General features: G+C 37.0%; 1 protein-coding gene across 1 annotated transcript; it reads right to left on the bottom strand.

The window, feature by feature from the left end:
* Positions 1 to 236: 236 nt before the first annotated feature.
* Positions 237 to 15,039, bottom strand: MGST1 (microsomal glutathione S-transferase 1). The gene is made up of 4 exons (XM_066253219.1): positions 14,892 to 15,039; positions 8,851 to 8,998; positions 5,676 to 5,770; positions 237 to 837 (listed from the first exon to the last, which is right to left on the bottom strand). The coding sequence occupies exons 2-4, from the start codon at positions 8,974 to 8,976 to the stop codon at positions 591 to 593; spliced, it is 468 nt and encodes a 155-aa protein (XP_066109316.1). The 5' UTR covers positions 8,977 to 8,998; positions 14,892 to 15,039; the 3' UTR covers positions 237 to 590.
* Between the last annotated feature and the right edge of the window lie 6,952 nt (positions 15,040 to 21,991).

The following is a 21,991-nucleotide window of genomic DNA, read 5'->3' as shown; positions in this document are numbered from 1 at the left end:
TTGCTCACAGGAAATGCATGGTGAAGTATTTCAGAGTGAAATATGTTGATATTTACAATTTACCTTCGGATTATTCAAAAAAAGCAGGGAGTGAGAGAGCTAGAGCAAATATGGCAAAACATCAGCAGTCAGTCAATTGAAGTAAAAGACAAAAAGTTCGTTGTATTACTTTTCCACTTTCCCACAGGTTTGAAACTTTTGGAAATACCAGTTGGGAAAAATAAAGCCAAATAAAATTATTCTTTAAATTCTTTATTTCATATGCTTATTTCAGCAATAATAAAAGACAGATTTCTTCTCACACGTGCACTCACTCCTTTTATATTTAAAGTATAGAATGGTGAATGAATGTTACAAATTATAATCAAAATTTACAAATAAGGACTTTAATAACAAGACAAAAGATTTAAGAATTACATTCAATTTCTAGCGCAATCATAACACAAGAATAAAGGATACTGGTGATGTTAATAGTTACACTAGGTTTTTCCCATCTTAATTTCTCACTTAAAATCTTAAAAATTATTTATTATAAATTGGAAGCATAGAATTCTTAGAAAATAATTGGATGATGAGTTGTATGATTCTCCTTATAGGTACAATCTACTCTTCAGCAACCTGTATGCCATTGAAAGAGTAACTCCATATCCAACAAAAAAAGCCAAAGCACGATTTGGCTGGGGAAGGGGTAACAAATAAGCAATTGTGTGGTAGATCCGTGCTCCAACAAAGAGTCTGAAGTGCAGGAGAGCCGTAGAGAGATCTGGACCACTTAAGGAATACAGAAGGCCAATACCAAGAAATGGCACAATATTTTCAATATCATTCAGGTGGGCCCTGTGGAAAAAAGATGATGAGTACAACTTTAATTTTAAAGTTAACAGAAATATATTCATTTCCCCCTCACTTCTAAAACTAAATATAAATGTTAATAGATCTTAAAAATTCAAAGAAAAATTTGTTTTATTTATCTTTGCTTCCTTATGTACCTGGTTTTTATTTAGAATGCCCCATTATTTTTGTTTCTTTTTATTCTTAGTATATCTCAACATGTGACAGGGAAGGCATTTTGTACTTTCAAGAATATTAAAACTGCATCTATATAGTATAACTCAATTCATTTTGTAACTATGAAATACTTTTTCTTCCAGGTTTCATACAATAATAATTCAAGTTTCTTCTTCTAAAAACTCTTCCTCCAAAAGAAGATAATCCTTTTGGTTATAATCTTTCTAAACTCCTCCCTCAATTCTTCTAGTCTTCAAAATGGTTACTGAAATAAACCATGTGGCAAACCACGGGTTGCCAAAAGTTAATTTAGTATTTTAATATCAAGAATCTCATGTTCTCAACATCCAAATAACACAATGTACAAATAACTTTTTAAATATTGGTAACATTTTAGCCAGTGAATCCTCAAATTACAAAAGAAATTCACTAAGCGGAGGGACAAAGTAGGAAGAGTACACAAAAATAATAACACAAAAAAGGGTATGTTTCCTAAGTGTTCCCTTTACCACAGCTAGAAGAAAACAACAAGTATGGCTTAGCCACAAGTGTCCCTCCAATTCATGGCACCTCAGGTTTCTCTGGCCAGAGGTGTGCACATCTATTACTGATTTCATATTTTTAAGTACTTAATTTTAAAATGTGATGTTCCTGTTTATGTCCCCAGAATTAAAAATTGCTTAGAATCTAGAAAAGAAATTAAAATTTTATAGTTTATCAGCTATTGATATGTATTTCAAAATGAAAAATATTTTTGTTTTATGTTACTCTCTTTTAGCAAAAATAAATATATATTTAAAATAAAATATAAATATTTCATTTTAAAGTAAAATATAAATATATATATTTAAAATAAAATAAAATATAAATATATATAATATATATAAAAAGATATATATACACCTAGAAAAATATATATATAATAGCAACATGCTGTATATTCAATATCATTATCTTCTCTCCTTTCCTTTCTTCTGTTTTCCACAGATTATCTCTAAGGTTGCCTGACAGAGATGATGACAACATAAAGGTATGAAGAAGGTGACAGTATCCTAGATAATTAATGGTTTTGAAAGATTTAAATAACTACTTGTTCCTGAATAAAAGCAAAGCAGAAAGATATGAGTGTTCCTGTCCCCTTTTTCATGGAACCCAAGATTTCCTGACAGTAAAGTGGGCAAGGAAGAACAGAAACACTCCTTTTTCTAAAGAAGGACCTGCTTCACCTTCTTCCAGAGAGCGTTGGTCCTCTGCATTCTGAGACCACAGATAGACCATGGTCGTTAGTGTTCTCCTTTGCAACATTCTAAAAGGTCAGGTATTTCAATTTGGAGAAGAACTTTTAAGAGGAAGAGCCTGTGGAAATCAATTCTCTTAGAAGCCTGTATTAGGTTATTGGAAAACAGGATGCCAAATTAAAACAGAGAGGAAAGCCAAGGACAATAAGAACTGTAATATGCTTCCCTGAAAGAAGAGAGAAGGTCAGGGGCAAGGCTCCCTTTGACCTTCCTGGCCTCTTCCTTTTCTCTGACCTCCCTCTTTTAACCTTATTTCTCATCATCAATTTTCTTTCTCCATCCTCAGCCCTCAAAATATCCTCACAGATAATATTCCTTATTGTCCTGGAAAGGCCTGTTTTCAATAGACCCTCATACTCTTTGCTAATTTATGCTATTTTCAGTGCTGTCCATGTCAGCCCCTGTCCCAGACACACACTTGTCCAGATCTCCCAGTGCGCCCACGGTAGTCAATATCACCCTTGCACTGTAACCCTTTCTCTGCTCAAATGACACAGCTCATCCCAGAGTGGCAGCTTCCCTCATTTTTGTGTCATTCTTAGACTTTTTTATCCCTGGTGGACATCAGTCTTTATTTGTGACCACTTTCTACCTGGGTCTATTCCCCCTACCCTATAATTCATGTTTCCATCTTCCTCTCTCCTTCAGACAGATGTCCCTTGGTATCCGGCTGACCTTACCACCAACCCTGCTCTATGCTCATGACATTCCAGTCATTCTTCCCTGTCTCAGATCAGAACCACTTGGATCTTGGTACCAACCTGCCCTGGAGTACAGTTGCCACACGTCTTTGAGAATTGTCAGGGTGTGGCTGACCACAAAAGAAGCTTCACAGCAGACATTTCATGACTCCTTTATCTCAGTCAAAGATCTTCCTACTCAGCATACAATAGCGTCTAAATTCCCACAAAGAAATTTTCCCAAATTGGCATGATTTCTCCTCTTCTCTTCCTTTTTATAAATCCTAATACCCTTCAAAGTTCTTCCTTGATGAAATAGACCTAAACATCCTAGGAAGTTATACCTCTTACCCCACAACTTAGGCCTCCCTGGAGATAGAGGAGTTGGCACACACATCCCTGCCATCTCCTTGTCACCCACTCAGTCTCTTGTATCTCCCTGCGAGGACCTTTTTATACATGTTTGTAATCCCAGTTTTTTCACTTCCACCTGAAGGAAGGGTGGGTCACTAAAGAGCCTCGCTTGATAGCCAACACTATTTCCACTCCTGGGTCCCAACTAGTTATTATGTGGGACTCAGGACAGAGGGAAGAGATAAAAAGGCCCACCTCCCATTATTTCCTCGAAAGGTAGCATATGCCCACATCTGTGTTCCAGCTTTTATACCTGCAGCACAAAGGACAGGTCCTTTGATCACCTAGCTAACAGGGCTTCCATTAAATAAATTGTATCAGAAAAACTGGATTTTCAAAGGCAAAAGAATGAAAATGGACCTTATCTTACACTGTATATAAAAATCAACTCAACAAATGGATTAAAGATTTGCATGTAAGAACCGAAACTATAAAATCCTATAAGAAAGCATGGAGAGTAATCTCTTTGACATGGATGTTGGCAATAAATGTTTTTAAATTTAACACCAAAACCAAAGGCAACAAAAGCAAAACAAAACACACAAAAAACCCACAAGTAGGACTATATCAAACTAACACGCTTCTTTCTGCTTAGCAAAGAAAACTATCAATAAAATGGAAAGGCAACCTATGTAATAGGATGAAATATTTGCAAACCATATATCTGATATGGGGTTAATATCCAAAATATATAAAGGAACTCATACAACTCAATAGAAAAAGAAAAAAACCAAATAACCCAATTTAAAAATAGAAAAAACCTGAATAGACATTTTTTTCAAAGAAAACATACAATGGCCTCAATATCATTGATCATCAAGAAAATGCAAATCAAAGTCACAATGAGTTATCATCTCACATATATTAGGATGATTATTATGAAAAAGACAAAAAATAACAAATGCTGGCAAGAATGTGGAGAAAAGGGAGTCCTTGTACACTTTTTTTGGGAATGTAAACTGGTAAAGCCACTACAGAAAACATACAGTTCTTCAAGAATATCTGCTCCAACAATCCCACTCTGGGTATATAGTTAAAGGAAAAGAAAGCACTGTCTTGAAGAGATGTATGTATACTCACATTCACTGCAGCTTTATTCATAACAGCTAAGTTATAGGAAGAACCTGTGTCCAGCAATGAATGAATGGGTTTAAAAAATGTGGTATATACAGTGTATGTATGAACAGTGAAATATTGGATAGCTTTAAAAAAAGAAATCCTGTCATTTGCAACCACTTGAATAAAACTAGAAGGCATTATGCTAAAATAATACAGACAAAGACAAATATTGTATGGTATCACTTATGTGGAAGAAATCTTTAAAAAAATGGCACACTTATAGAAACAGAATAAAAGTGGTTGCTAGGGACTGGGGTGGGGATAAGAAGGGCAGTTTTGTAAAAGGGTACAAACTTTTAGTTAAAAGATGAATAAGGTCTGAAGATAGAATGTATTATGTGGTGACTACAGCTAATAACACTATATTATATAATTGAAATTTGCTAATAGAGTAGAACTTAAATGTCCTCACCAAAAAATAGGGGTGTCAATATGTAAGATGATAGATGTGTCAATTAACTTGGTGGGGAAATACTTCCACAGTGGATATGATTTGATTAATATATCAAATCATAATGTTGTATACTTTAAATATCTTTCCATTTTATTTGTCAATTATACCTCAGTAAAGCTGAATTGTTTTTCCAATTTAACTGACTTTATGACAAGAATTAAGAAAAACACCTCCAGAATAAAATTTAACATGCTTCTAAAATAAGTATATTAAGTATATTGTTAGAAAGCTACATAGATGTCATCTTGGCTTCCTGCTTTTCATTGTTCATTGAGTTCTCAGTACTACAAAGGAGAGAGGTGAGAGAACTATATCCCACACTCATATTCTGAATCATGCAAAAATGCCTTAGTTCTTCACCCTTTTACATAAGATGACAGTCTCACCTCTGGAGAAAGATAACAAAACTGCAAGAATCTACCCTTCTCATTTTACCTCCCACCTGTCATTAGTTTTGACATATCCTTACCCAGAATAAAGTTATTAACCCCGACAGAGTGCAAAGAAGAACAGCAAAATTGGCAACAGGTGTTAACTGTAGTGATAGCTGAAGACTTTCAGATCCTTAATTTTCTGTAATTATTATTTGGGCTACATAAAATGACTGACTTTTCTTCCTTCTTCTTCAATACCCAAACATCCTTACTGAACTCCTTGACCAAAGTTCTTTGACCAAGTGAATAATTTCAGGCAACGGTTTACCTTCGCACGCGTTCTACTCTGTCATCTACCCGAAGATATTTCTTGGCATTTTCTCCTTTGCCAAAGCTTGCACAGTCTTCTGGGTTGGCAAAAACCTATTCCAAATAACAAGAAAAGATTTTTCCAATACCATATAACACTGAGGTATCCTATCTAAGTTATTTTCATTTTAATAGAACAGGCCTCCTACTGAAAGAAAATTTAGATCAAACAGAGGGGGAGAGGAGAGCACCTATAGTTTAAATCTGAATTTTTACTAGCAGTACAAAATATTTTTTGAAAAGAAAAGCCTAAATAAAAAAATTAAATTAAAACCAATGTATAAAAATAGTGAAAAGGAAGCAAATAGAAAAGAGGGCATAATTCTAGGTCATCATTGACTATTATGATGGTGGACTGGTATTTTTTTCATAGTCATGGTCAGGCACCTTCTCTCAAGGCCATTAACATTTCTACTAGATTGCTCATCTGAAAGCATTAGTTTAGTTGCTAAAGATTAGAAGAGCAAAGCGCAGGAACTGTATTCTGTACTTTGTCAGACTACGTGTGCCTCTGCTTCTCCTGAATTAACTAAAACTTTGAGTTGGATAATATAGTGAAGTATAAAAGTTTATTTCATTCCTATAAATGCAAAGTACATGTTCTAAGGCACATGTTCTAGGGCACATGTTCTGTAATTATTATGCTGTTTGAAATGATTTCCCCATCCCTTGAAACTTGAAACATGCACTTAAAAAATACTTAAGCATGTTCCATTGTTTAATAATTTATGATAAATTAATAAATAAAAACATGAACTACCAAATTAGCCTTAATTGAAGCTCAGAAATCTCATGAAAATTTTAATATTTTTCTTAATGTGATATGAGTATTTATTCCAGATAAAGAGGTTGAGAACTGATGGGCAGGAATGTGATACCGTATTAGCTCTTGAAGTCAGGTCTGTCAATCTTGTCCCTAAATAAATATCTGGCATACACTAGACAGCCAATAAATAAATTTTGAGTGAGTAAATAAATGTATTACAATGACAAGTACATGAAATTTGAGTTTAAACAAAAATGAATTTGAATCTCAGTAAAAATGGGAAGCCTTGGGTAAACAACTTGACACTTCTTTCAGTTCCTCAGCTATAAAATAAGGACACTGATGAGAATCTCACATGATCATGTTAGCAATTATGTGAAATGATTTCATGATCTGGTACACACAAAGAGCATCATGGCTCCTGGCACACATCACTAGCACTTTACCAATTTAAATTCCCTTGTCCTTTTCTTATAAGACAGGCTGCGTTTCTGCTATCCTTGGTACCACTATGTTTCTGGAGGACAGTGGGGACCTGGTGGAAGGCAGCTGTTTTATAGGTTGCTGCTCTAACATCTTGTCCCACTAGGGATTTAAACATTCAGGAATATGCCCCATTAAAATGCAAATATCCTTAGGGAAGGAATTACACCTCAAGACAGTATAAAGAAATACCTTAGGAAGGACTATGACCTCTAGATAACAGCAAGGCACAATTGGGACAAAATTCAGGATAGGCACCGAGAGAGAAATAGGTGGTTGTCAGGAAAAAGAAATTGTTGAATACGCACAGGGACCACACCAAAGAAAAATCACTTAACTTTGACAAGGTAGAGTTACTCAGTTCTCCTCACTGTGTCATATTCCTTGTTTGAATACAGGATATGTGCTCCAAATCTTTCTACCACTCTCTCGCATGCCTCCAGTTTTTATTTTTAAATAATTATTACAATGCTGGGTAGCAATGTTATTTACTTAAGAAGTCAAAAGTATCCAATATTCAAATGCATTGGGAATAAGAACTTTAATTTTGTCCCCAAAGTGTACCTTTGACATATAACAGAGCTGAAAACACCAGTTCATTGTCTGGAAAATGACTATTTTGTAAACTCTAGTTGGCAAAATTACCTTCAAAATCACAGACAGTTTTTTTTTTTGGAAACCTTGGATACTCCAGAAATTTCCTATGCTAAAACAGCATGACAAAAGGTAAAATCCCCAATGGAAAAAACATTTACCATTTGGGGGTGAAAGCACCTGGTCCATAAATACATCAAATCCATCTCTACCAAATGATTGCATGCTTCTTTGGCAGCATTAAACAATGGGCCATGAAACTTTACAAAATAAAAGAGTAAATTAAGAAAACTGCTTTTCAGAATTCCAACACTCAAAAGTGTTACTGGAACAAGCTGGGTTTTTAGTTGCCCGTTGCTGTCATTCAATCACAAAGATGGATCTGAGTGATATTAGAGTGTCTTTTATTCCAGTTGTCAGCAAGCTGAGAAGGCAACTTCTCCTGTCCAGAAAAAAATGTCTTAACACTCTCCAGGTGCTGGCTGTTTTTATAGGGCTCGGGGGCAAAGTTCATACAGTTAATCATATCACACTGTGCAGAAAGTGGGGCTGCAGTTTGCAGGCATATCTATCTCCCCCACAAGTTCTCCTGATGTAGCACAGGTCCTATCAAGTGTCCTTGGTAAATCTTCAAACCTGACATGACCTGGCACTTCTGAGACCAGCTGCCTCTGGGAATTGTCTACAAAAAACGACTCCCTTAGGAGACAAAGTAAAGATTTGTGATTGGTGAACTAAGTTTCTAATTAATTTATCGGCCTTAACTTTTCACAATAAATCCTGTGGCTAGGCTTTTACAAACAATTATTGTGATTTAAACTTTTCTAATCTTTAAGTTCCTCTCCATGGACACCTTCCCCTATATTCCTGCAAAGGTAAACTTTTTGTTGCATTTCAAAGTAAAAGGCAGGGAGCCATTAGGGGAGAACAGCAAGCCCGACCTGGTGGGCACAGTGGCCTGAGCCTCACCCTGGAATGCTGATCACTGGTTTGAAGGTCACCAGTTTGAAACCCCAGGCTTGCCCAGTCAAGGCACGTTCTAGAAGCAGCTACAAGTTGATGCTTCCCATTTCTCCCTCTGCTTTTTTATCTCTTTCTATAAAATCTTTAAAAAGAAAGAGAGAGGGAGGGGGGGAAAGAGAGAGCAAGAGAGAAGCAAGCAGATTAACTATTTCCTAACCCTTACATATCTCTTATTCATTACAACTAAAAGCTACTATTACTGAAGCCAAATTTCTAACTTTTGGGCTCCCCTATCAAGATAAAAAAATATTTCCTTCAAATTTCTTACCTTTCTTGTCATTCTATAGAACGCAGTTGCAGGACTCATAAACATCATTTTTGAAAGAACAATCGTTGTATAGGAGGCAAAGGCCATGAATACTTCATTTTCCATTAGCTGGGTAAGGTCAACCATTTTTTCAATGTTGATCTGGAATCTTAAAAAATAATGTAGACAAGATAAAGAAAAAGCAGACATAAATATTCCTAATATCTTAATGGTCACTTGGTGTGCTGTATTGCAATATTAACCATACTGCTCTTTAAAATATCTTGAGTTATTTACAGAAGAAAAAATCATCATGTTTTTCTAAACTTTCAAAACAAATAGTATTTTCTTTAGTTCTATGTCATAAAGCTTGAAGACATCAAATGAGTGGAATGAAAATGAATATGTAGGCGCCATTATTATAAGACAAAATAAATAGGCAAAATGCTGCAGACAGACTGAAGTCACACTTTTACATCAAAATGAATCACAGTTTGGACACAAAAGACAAGAAAGAGTTCATGAACTGAGCTCTTTACTTTTTTTTTTTTTACAGAGACAGAGAGTCAGAGAGAGGGATAGATAGGGACAGACAAGAACTGAGAGATGAGAAGCATCAGTCATTAGTTTTTCGTTGTGCATTGCGACACCTTAGTTGTTCATTGATAGCTTTCTCATATGTTCCTTCACCGCGGGCCTTCAGCAGACCGAGTAACCCCTTGCTCCAGCCAGTGACCTTGGGTCCAAGCTGGTGAGCTTTTGCTCAAACCAGATGAGCCTGCGCTCAAGCTGGCGACCTCGGGGTTTCGAACCTGGGTCCTCGGCATCCCAGTCCAACGCTCTGTCCACTGCACCACCGCCTGGTCAGGCAAACTGAGCTCTTTAGAAACATTAAACTATGTACCCAGTAGTACCATTAATGTTTGATTAGGAATGGCTATGTTCTTATATATGTTCTGTCTGCTTTAGAAACCAAACGTACAGCTTTTTGTTATTTCAGTAGTACTCAAGATCTCAGGTTTCAGGAATTGAATTACAATCCCACCACTTGGTTATTAACCCTAGTTGAGAGATTTGGCCTTTGAGGATGAATTTCTTCATTTATAAGATGGAACTAGTAATAGCTCCCAATTTAGTGGTGGCTGTCAGGATTTAATTGAGATAACATGTGGAATATACTTAGCACATCACCTGGCCTGTGGAAAACCTCAGTAAAGTTTATTATATCCTATCAGGTTCATCACATCACCATGAATCACATCACCATGATCAGGATCATTATTAATAGCAACGCAAGTGAAGAAGAAGGATAATGAAAGCAAGCATAGCTGGGCTGGCAAGCCTAAGGTGAAAAATCGGCACTATGGTACTTTCATCAAAGGAATAGGGAAGGAGGATTCGCTTTACATAACTCTTTAGGTAACTTCACGTGCTGCATCTACTGCCATCTAAAAGATGGCAAGACTAAAATTAATGTAACTATCTTAGTCTAAAGGCAGACATATAATTGGGAATGTACTCAGGAGTAAAACTAAGGCACACTGGTGATACTGAAGTCAAAGTGCCTAGGGATTTAGGGTAAATCTTAAAATGTAAACTCCTCGCACTATCTGGTAGTCATGCTTTTTAACCTCTTTGTGTTCTATTATCTGCTCTGCTATTTGATTCTTCTCTCATTTTCACATAAACATACATCTTTTCTCATACCCAAGCTTAAAATCTATTTAAGTTGCTTAGCATGGAGTACATTATCTTCTAGACTGGTGGATTTCAACCTTTTTACACCTGGGGACCAGTGAAAATAGAAAAAATTATTTGGGGGACTGCTAAGGCAGAAACCACCCTGAGCATAAGCAAATTTGACTGAGATCATTGGGTCTAAAATCTTGATACAATATCAGGGTGGCTGACTCTTTCATGCACTCGCACAAAATTTCTGGTGGACTGGTCTGCAGACCAGTTTGTGAGAAACACTTGTAGACAATGTTCATACCTGCCTTGAAAACCCAACGCTTGCATGAAATCTTATTAGACTGATCTCTATCAAATTCTAACCATTATATCCATTTACCAATAATCTATAAATCTGTATCTTTCTCTTCTCTGTTACTGGCCTTATAGTTTTCTATGTGGTACTGATGAATGTGATATAAACCACATACAATATACATATGTATTTACCTTTATGTGTCACTCTGAGTCCAACTAGGCCATGTACTCTATGTGCATTGCCTTATGTAATCTTTGTAACTGTAATATTATAATCCTCATAACTAGATCCATTTTACATTTGAAGAAAACGGGAATTAGATATGTTAAGCAGCCAAGCTGGAACACAAACCCACATCACTAACCTCATATCTTACACCCAAACAATACTGACCTGGTTCCTTCAAGAGACTGCAAACTGCTCAATTCTGACTCAGCGAACACTGACTGACTGTGGGCTCTCTGGCTAGCACTGTTGGTACCCTTCACACCTGTTAACTTCTTTCCTCTTCCAATTATGTTCACAAGGTAGGTATTAGTATTCCCATTTTGTAGATAAACCAAAGCTTCCTAAGTAACCCCTTTTTTGAAGGGTAAGCCAAAAATGTACTTCTTAAATTTAGGCAAACAGAAATGATATACTATAGTTTAAAAAAAAACAAAACAAAATACCTATGGTGAAATACTGAAATACTTCACCTCCACAAGTCAATAGTCTTGAAAGCATAGCATGTCAGGTAAATTCTCTGTGCCAGGAATACTTCTGATAGCATTTCATTTATCTAGCACTGAGGGGTGAGAGTCATAAATAAGCTACTCTATCCTCAGAGCTCAAGTAATTAGTTTAATAAGGGACTCCTAGTCTTACACTTCTGGAAAGAGATCTAGAACAATAAGGAAGTTAATTTAAAAGAAAAAAATTAAGAGAAGTTTATCAAGTAGAAAGTGTAGCTATTTAACAATAATTTTTAAACGCTTAACAATTTTTGTAGGTCTCTACTAATGCTCCCAGAATGAAATTTATTTAGTAATGAAGTAACAGTTCTGAGGATGTCCCCCCTAGGTAAAACTTGGTATGGAAAGAGTAAAGAAAAGGTAGAAGTCCTCTAAAACTGTTGGTGGAAAAAGAATACACAGATGTCAGCAGTTGGAAGAGCTTTTTCTTTAAATATGAACAATACATTGAAAGTGGACCTCACACAAAGAGAGTTTCACAATCGCCAAAAATGTGGCTGAATTTCTCAGGCCTGTGGTTTTGGGAGATGGGCCAACACTGAGCCTCTGATGTTACACCCTGTTTGTCCATGACCCGCCTCTGAGATCAACATCTCCCACTCCCAACACACCCGAGGGCCAAATGAGAGGAGTAAGGTAAGACATTTAGAAAGTACAGTCATTTATAGCATGAGATAAGGTACTACCAATACAGACTTTTTTTTCAAAGTCAGTATGCCAATATGTTGCCTTAAGCCTGCATCACAGTTGGGCACTGCACTCAAAACGAAATTATTGAAAGCTTCTTACTGGAAAAAGTTGCCAGGAGGAAGAAGAGCAGTATAGTGATAATAATAAGAGGGTAAGATGTGAAATCACTTGAGTATCCTAGGAATGAGGTAAAAATAATCTAAAGTAAGCAGAAAAAACTATGAAACTTGGTTAGAAATTATAGAAAAAATTGTTACAAGGCATAGTGTGCTGTTTCTTTAATTGCCCATGACCAGCTGGCATAACAGAGAATACCTCAGTCTGTCTGTCTTGCCAGAGAGCAGCACTCAGTCCCCTATGTGAAGGTGACTGCCTTGAGAGTTCAAAGGACAGAATGTTGAGCACACTTGGACTCTGGAGCTAGACTGGAGTGCAGGTGGGTCTCAACTCTGCCACTTAGCTGGAATTTCACTTCTCGGGGACCTGATTACCTTCCCTATAAAATGAAGCTAATAATACTGCCTACCTCACAGGAATCTTCCTATAAAATGAAGCTAATAATACTGCCTACCTCACAGGAATCTTGTGAGCATTAAATGAGTAAAGTGTAAAGGACTTAGAAAAGTCCTGGGACCTGGGAAGTGCTCTCTCAGTACTGGGTAAATATAATACATAAGCTCCTACTCTGATGCTGTTCTAGGCACTGAACATAACATTTTAGAGTTTTCAAGAAGCTTTCACATGATCTCTCTTGATTTAAAAAACATTACTGTAGTGACAGCAAGGAAGATCTGCCCCATCTTTAACACATAAGGAAAATAAAGCCCAGAGAAGTAAAGAGGCTAACTGACCCAAATTTACAATTGCAGAACCAACACTGAAACCCAGCTTTCTCAGCTGTTTAACTCTGGCGTGTCCAGCCTCAGGCAAACAACTCAAGATTGCTCTGGTCTTTGGGGAGCATTTTCTGTCAAATCCCCTTTTTATCTTGCCCTCCCCTCCCCTAGTTGTCTTCAACAATCAACTGAAGAATATTCCTCTTCTCTTTACAGGTTCTTGGTGAAAAAGAGCAAAGTTCTTCTATTCATGGTGTCCCCACTATGTCAATATTGTGAAACACGCAGAAAATCTGGGCATACAAGCTCAGGGCCGTGACTCTGCAATTTTATATTTTCTGAAGCCAACAAAAGAATATTACCCATGTGATAAGGAATTAGATAACTCAGTGCTCTTTTGTTGCTTCTTATGAATTCTGGAATTTTCTAAACAGATTGAAGTAACTGCAGAGTTAGTCCCCCATGCTTCAGAGCCCAGGTGCTGGGAAGAAAATGCGGTAGCTCTGAGGGAATGTGGGTGAGGCTGTTCTCAGGGCAATGTGCTAACCTCCTTTTCAAGCCCCAATGATTAAAAAATTCTACTCTAAAAGAAAAAAACCTTAGAAAAATTGTCCTTATCTACCATAGGCAGCAATACGCAAATGTGAACCAATTTGTCATTTTAAAAAGTGACCAAGGATGGTCAACACATAATCCTTTTATTTTGGACACAACAAAGCTCCCAAACTTCCCAGTTGTAAGCCCACAAGGAGACAAAGGGTGTGTCCAGCCTGGTATTCACAGCAAGCCAGGCCCTGAGAACTCTAGGCTGCAGCAGGGAGTCTGGGGAACTCTCCCTCTGACCAGAGACAATGCTTTATTACAGCCCAGTGGAAAACTCCCTTGGGGAGAACTAGGAACTGGGAAAAAGACAAAATAAAAATGGTGAGTGGTGCCAGGACTATCAACACGCCTTGGAACTACTTCGAAGGAAGCAGGGAAATGGAAGACACTGTTCTCTCCACCACCCCAATCCGGAGATAACATAATAGCTGAGGCTTTCACACCCAAAGAAGATCCCCATCGCTTACTCCTTCCACATGGCTCCCTCCTCCAGACTGGGGAGTGGAAGGGGTGGGGGGATGGAGAGCGTTCTGTGGAGTTCCATCCTTAGCTTTCCAGTCAACTGATCATAAAAATATCACGGTCTAAACCATGTCCTCCTGCACTTTGCTATTATTATTATTATTTCAAACTTGCTGAACGTCCAAGTGCTTATCAAATGAAAGGGGAGGACAAGTCCTGTCCTTCGTCACTTGGTACAAAGGCCAGTTTGACTACGAAGAAGAGCCACTTCAGAATTTTACATTCTTAGGTTGAACAGAAGTTGCTTCAACTGCAGCGACTTCATACACATGACGGCAACTTCCACGTACTTTTTATTCCCTCAAAGTTCAAGGGGGCCTTTCAAAGTGTATGAGGAAAAAAGATTGAGTAAATCACTTAAACATGAAAAGATTACTCTGTCAAATTTCATCCCTGGAGTCTGACAACGGGAAATTTTACCTACAAGGGTAGAGGAACACCACTTTCTTTAAGTTGTGACCCAATTTAAAAGCAAAGAGCAGCTAAACCGAGCAAAGAAGTTGCGAGGCTGGCAGAGAGACCTCTCTCAAGCCTACACCCGCCATCAACTTTTCCCCGTCCCGCCCACCACCCTCTCCGCAGCCTCCCCCTCTCCGCAGCCTCCCCCTCTGCACCCCCTCTCCGAGCCTCCCCCTCTGCACCCCCTCTCCGCAGCCTCCCCCTCTGTACCCCCTCTCCGGCATGTACCGTGCGTGGATGGCAGCAGCAGTGAAGCAGGGAAGCTGTCCCAGCAAGCGGGCGGCTGAACTGCGGGGACTTGCACAACGCGCACCGGCCGACCGGACGCGGGCGCCACGCCCCTTCTGGCTAATTTCCTATTAATTTGTTCCCTGCCTCGCCAAGCCCCTCCCTTAAAGTCGCCTCCTGTTTCTTTCCTGCTTACTGGTTCCCTTTTTTCTGTACCCTTGTATTTGGCGCTTGAAGAAGCTGCTGTTCCTGAAATGCCATTTGTCCTATACAGTGGGGCGGGGACGCTAGCGACTGTGCGGGAACTCTGTATTCTCTAACATTTCAAGAATGGTGGTGGGAAAGCAAGGCAAAGGCCGTTAACTTTTATTTAGATGGAAACAGTGTAAAAAAAAACCCCACTTAATGTTGACTCTTGAAAGCATGAAAAGCTTTATAGAAAATTTACATGGGGAGGATACTAATTAGAAGTCATTGATAACATTCTGTTCCGTTGAATTTCACTTTCCGGCCCCTGTACCAGGCCAAGGCTGTCATTGACACAATGTAAGCATTTGATAAAGATCACCTATATTACTCCAAATCTGTGACGCCTGACAACTTGCTTCCTCATTGTGTCCCCTCACGTTCAGAATCCAAAATAGAAGTGGAGATTTTACTAAATAGTTCAGTTCACTACACAGTCAATCTAATGGTTTTTACAGGAACATTTAGGGGAATGTTTTAGGAAGGAATGGTTATTCTAACATCAATATCTACATTAAAGATATTTCCAAGATTCCTAACCTCACAAAAATATTTACAGATGTAGTGCCCTTTGTGTTTCTAAAAATGTTTAAGTATTTATGTTTTCAATCTATGTTACTTCTCTCCTGGTAATATTTCTCACACATTTACCATCTGCTATGTGTTGTATGCTACCTTTTTTTCTTTTTTGGTCCTAATGTTACTGATAGAATCAATCAGAGTCGAAAGACCAGTGTAACAGGCTTTAATGAAAGGAAACCTGCCGGGCTGTCTTGTAAGCGAGAGCAGCCCCCAGTTCTCTAATCGGTAGGGTTAAATAGGGGATTTGAGGGTGGGGGTTGGTGATCATTAAGGAAAAATGCAACTTTCAGCAATTTATGTAAGATTAACTGTAAATAAGCTAGGGGACCTTCCACACCCAGGTTAGTCACACAGATGCCTGGGGGAAGGTGATCTGCAACATCTAGTTTGTCAATGTCCCTTTATCCACGAGGAGGGGGTCATGGCCCCCACCTGCAACCCTATCAGTTACCACCTTTAGCCCTTAAGGCGTGCCCCCAGATTTAGTTGTCTTAGATTTAATTGACAAATTCAAGTTCTACCATAAAAGGAAAGAAGACTTAGCAGTTTGCTCTAGGAAAGAGGAATTAATGACAGGTCTGAGAACAATTTCAGCATAAGCGTATTAGTAAGAGTAATGATAAATCTAGCATCAGAAGACATTGACACTTCATTTTCATGTCTGTATCTTTTGAAAACTATATTTACTCACCTACCTTATTAAGGAACATGGGAACCTGGCTGTAACACTAACTGGAATAGGACAGAATTTGAGATAACTATTTGGAATTCTTGCTACAGGAGTTTAGTACTACCAGCATTTAACAGACTCTTATTTATTATGAAGTGATATGGCCCAAATCTTATGGATAACATTACAGAAAAAAGGTACAGACAGCTATAACTTAAATATACTGTTCACAAAAATTAGGAGATATTTCAAAATGAATATGAAGCAATTAAAAAAAGTATTTGATTTGATTTTATTAACAAACATCAGAAAGTCAAATGACAAATCAAAGAAAGTTGTTCAATTACGCAAATAAGATGCAAAACCAACTTTTATTTCATTGGTGAAAATGCACTATACAAAAAATGCACTATGCAAAAGGCTGAAAGTACTGGAGTATTTGCACGTTCCCTGATCCCTTGATTTTTGTGAGCACTATAATTTGCTCCACAGAGTTCCAGATGAGCATTTATAGCAGGCTTTTGAAAAGAAAAGGAGCACCTGACTCAGGAAGCTAATCTAGATAATATGATGTAGATAAACAATTAACTCAAAAGACTAGGATAGGGTCCAGAAACAGAATCATCCTACTTGGTTAATTGATTTTCAACAGAAGTGCCAAAGCAGGAAAGTTGTCAACAAGTCTATAGCCATATGGAAAAAACTTCAACGCCTAGCTCACACCATACACTAAAATTAACGCAATAAAATATCTAAAAGAAAATATCTTTATGACCTTGGGGTAAGCAAAAATTTCTTAGACCAGACACAAAAATTATTATCTATAAGAGAAAACAATTGATAAATTGGACTTCATTAAAAAAAATCTTCTGCTCATCAAAAATATCATTAAGAAAATGAATAGGCAAGCCACAGAATGGGAAAGAATATTCTCAATACATTTATCTAACAAAGAACTTGTATGCAAATTATACCAAGAATACTTATAAAAATAATTGAAGCAAAAACAACACAGTTAAAAATAGCAAAATATACAAAAGATTTGAACAGATATGTCATAAGAGAAGATATATTAATGGCTAAGAAGCATATATATGCAAAGGTATTCAATGTATTCAGAGATATGCAGTTCAAAATCACAAAGAGATATTTTTACCCAAATATTAGCATGGCAAGAATAAAAAGACAGACACAATGAAATATTGATGAGTTTGTGAAACAAATGGGATTCTCATGTGTTGCCTGTGAAAGTATAAAATGGAACACCCATACTAGAAAAACCGCCTCCTATTTTCTTATAAATGTACACATAGGCCCAGGCTATTATTCAGCGATTTCACTTCAGGGTATCACCCAAGAGAAGTGAGGACATAGTGATGTGCACACACACACACAAAAATAGTTTAAGAATTTCTTTACAACTTTATTCATAAATACCAAAAACTTGGAAAATGTTAATGTCCATCAGCAGAAAAATAGGAATACAAATTGTGAAATATTCATAGATAAATACCAACTACATCACAATAAAAAAATAACAAACTATTGATACACACAAGAACATGATGGAATGTCAATACTATATTAAGCAAATGAAGAGAGACAAACACTACATACTATATGATTTCATTTTTATGAAGTTTAAAAACAAAACTATGGTAATAAATATGAAAAAGGTGGTTATTTCTAGTGAGAGAAGGTGGTGATTGGCGGGAAAGAACCATAAAAAATTTTTCGGAGTGATGAAAATGTTCAGGATATTAGTTGCATGAGAATACTATATACATCGGTCAAAGCTCATTGAACTACACGCTTCAAATCTGTGTACTTCAATATATACAAATTCTACCTCAATAACAAATAAATTTTTAAAAATCCATTAATGGTGAAAGGTGGCAATGAGCTAAGCCTAAAATAATGACATAGTCACTTCTAGTAACTCCATCTTAACATCAGAAGGAAAGTGTTGAAAGAAAATGTAGGTAAATATATTATAGAGAAGTCTGCAGAATCCTAATGTATTTCTGTGTTTCTCCCTTTTCTGAGGAAGTGAAAGATAGTTTGTTTTCCCAGAAAAAGGATATTCTTAAGTGCAAAAGTCTGCCAAGGGTTAAGAAGGACATTATCCCTTTAATTTCAAGCAGTTGAGCAACAACACCTAATCTTGCCAAGATTCTCTGGCAAATGTTTCGGGCCATGTGGAGACATAATTCTTCATTTGTGGAATTAATATTGACTTTTACAGCATATACCACTACACTGATTCATAGACCCTACAGTCCAGGGGAGGTAGCCTGTCACTCCAGTCACAAAAATTTAGTTACAAACACATGTTAATGTAATCAGTTCCTTTCAGTGAAAGTGATATATTGGAGGCTTTAAAACAATGACTTCACAGAAGCAAACCTGAACGTACTATTTCATGTTGAGAAAACATGTCCTATGCACCATTTGTTAATATCTCCATAATTGCTTTTGTTTCTTTGACATCGTATAAGCTCACTGACAACAATTAGCAGAACGTACTAATAAAAGTTACCACCATTTCACCATGGAGCCCCTTTTAGAAATATTAGAGCATTCCACATGCTGAGAGAAATCACTTGGCAAATCTTGTAGAAGCTATTTTTCTCTGCCAGACCTCTTTAAAAGTCTTATTTTTCTCGGATTTGATTTAGTAACTTTAGATCTCTGCATTATGTTGTGTTTTGCACAAAACTATTGACTTCAGCTAAGGAACCGTGAACAATAATTATTTTGCATGACTAAGCTCTGGTACACCATTGTCAGACAGGCACTTTACAGTACCACCAGTTTCAAATTTTAGAACAGAATTGTCAAACAAGCGAATGCCAACACCAAAGACTTCTATTTTCAAGCTAAAGGCATGAGTTCTATAATATGCAATAACAGAGTGAATCTTTGAATTCTTGTGAAAGCTCCTGATTTGACAGTCCTAAAAATGAAAGCGTGTTTTCATCTAGAACAGATATAGCAGAAGGAGCAACAGTACAAATTTTGAAGCAAGGCTGAAGTATGGCATTAGTGCTAGAAAAGGGATGCTCTGCCACTGAGATTATTAAATGGTATTAAGAAGGGTGTGTTTATGATGCACAGAGAGCAACTTCCTCAAACTGAAAACATCTAACTGCTCATCTCAGTTGGATACCTTTCCAACCATTTAATCAAACTCTTAGGGAGTCAACAGTTTATATCAACTAAAATTTTTATCTTAGAAGAAATATAAATCTAATACAAATGTTTCTCAAACTTTACAAAGTCCAAGAATGGAACTCATTATCACAAACATTACTAGACAGGGACATACATTTTATATAAATTAAATGTATTTTACCCTTCAGCGCAGCCAGCTAGGACCCATTAGGAACATAGAACCAAACAATCTCCGTTTAGAAAGTTGGGCTTTTATCCCATTAAATTTTTATAGCACTTCAATTTTCTACCATTGTCTTTTCTTCTACTGATAATTTCATTCTTAAGGCAATAATTTAGGACAAGTGTTATCTTCTTTGTACATAGATTAAGAAACTGAAGACAGAGATTAAATACCCTTGAAAAGCCATGTGATAATTAGAAAACAAAGTGGGAGGAGGGGAAGCATGGCTTATACTGCTGTCTTTAAATATTTTGTATTTAAATATTAAATTTAATACTAAAATATTTTCAATACTTCTTTTATCAGCCCAGGAAAGTGTTCAGATGCTCCAAAATGAATTTATACTAATATACTTATTATTGATGATTTATAAATGAGAACTCCAATTTATTACATTAAAAAAAGAGTTCTTTTCTAGGTAGAAAACCAAATGGGATATAACAAATCATTCAGAAAAAAGAAAATGCCTGAACCGGCTACATTACATTTGAAGAATTATCTCAGGTTCCCTTTAGTGGATGCCTTTGAAGTGAGCACAGAAATATTACCACAAGTTTGTAACTGGATTCTCCAATTTTAGCTTCTCTCCCCACCAGTATAGCACTGCCTGTTTGGACTTCCTGAAGCACAGCACCAATCTAGGCATTCTTCTACTCAAACCTGGTAGTCGAATTTAAGAAACTTTATGATTTCGACCAATCTCAATTATAAGATACATAATATTTCAGTAAAAATAAACTACATGGGAAATGAAATTGAGTCTTCTTACCTGGTTTGGTCAACTGCTAAGGTATCAAAGTCAGGTCAAAATCTTGACTGTAATAGCAAGGTAAGCTTGACCTGCAGGCATTTAATACAGTAACAGTACTCAAAGGAGAATGTATATATAACTCAAGCTTCCCTCTTTGAAGAGTATGAGGCTCTGTTAAAAATCATTAAGCAAGCATTTTGAAAATAAACAATACATTTTAGTATGCATATGTAAACTTGTAAAATTTGTATTAGGGAAAATTTAGAATTTACAACTTCTGATTCTCTCAAAAGAAGCAGGCAACTACAAGAGAGAGTTTAAATGGCTCTACAGTAAATAAATGAGAGATCAAAACAGGAAGGCTCCTAGAGCAGAAAGCAGAGCCAGCAGGCCAGCAGAAGCAGTGGGGAAGGGCTGAATGAGACGAGGTGGCTGGGGAAGAAGAGGGATTTCAGAGGAAGAACAGATGTGGCTAGAGAGTATTTTTATCAGGATTTCAGGCACAGTGTGTAATGTAACCGTCCTCCTCTCTTCCTATATACTCCAAATTTCCTGAAAGTCTTAGAGAGTTAATTTTCCTTTGGAAACTTATGAGGAGTGCTGAGCTGGGCTCCTACCAACAGGATGAGGCCCCTTGAGCACAGGCATGTCTTGGTTCAGCAACTCATAAACAACGAACATCCAGTAGGCTCTGATCACAGTTCCAGTTTCTCCTTAGGAAGAACCTGGCAATAATTGGATTCAATAATCCAAGAACTGGGATTAACTTGATTCAGAATGGATTTTTCTCCTATGTGTTCTACTCTTTTTGTTCAGCAAAACCTATGCTGCACCTTGATTTAGCATCCTTATTATCAAGTCTCAGTCTTTATTTGGACACTTGCTCATAATGCAATCTCTATATATCGAAGTCTACATATTTCAGTTCAGTGGGAAGGTTTTTTTTACAATATGATCTTTAAGTGCTGACTGGTTGTGAATGATGATGCCCTCAAAGTCTGTAAGATCAAGAACTTTCCATTCTCTTACTCACAGGGGATAAGAAAGATATGGGTTGAGTTTAAACCCTCTGTTATGATTAAGAGAGTTGCTTCTTGCTTCACAAGGGATCTGAAGACAGCTTGCTCTACATTGATATTCATAGTAACAGGATGCTCTCTGTCAACACTATGAAGCTTCAACCCCCTATAATCCTTTCAGCAATGGCTTAAAAGTGCCAAATTATTGTAATGACAAATAAGTATACAAATAATTAATACTTTAACTGTATAGGAATTCCAGGCCAGGCAAGGAAAGTAGAAGACAGGGGGAAAGTCCAAATGTATTGCTTGGTTACTTGACACGACTTCCATCTGTTTCATTGCTATACCTCACCTCTGTTGTCTTATCTAGATTAGCTTCTTTCTTACACTAGTCTATCTAAATTGCCTAACCTAGCTCCTATTTTCCCTTAG

The sequence above is a fragment of the Saccopteryx bilineata genome, chromosome 1 (genome assembly GCF_036850765.1).
Source record: "Saccopteryx bilineata isolate mSacBil1 chromosome 1, mSacBil1_pri_phased_curated, whole genome shotgun sequence".
Classification (NCBI taxonomy): domain Eukaryota; kingdom Metazoa; phylum Chordata; class Mammalia; order Chiroptera; family Emballonuridae; genus Saccopteryx; species Saccopteryx bilineata.
This window is presented reverse-complemented; position numbering and strand designations above follow the sequence as displayed.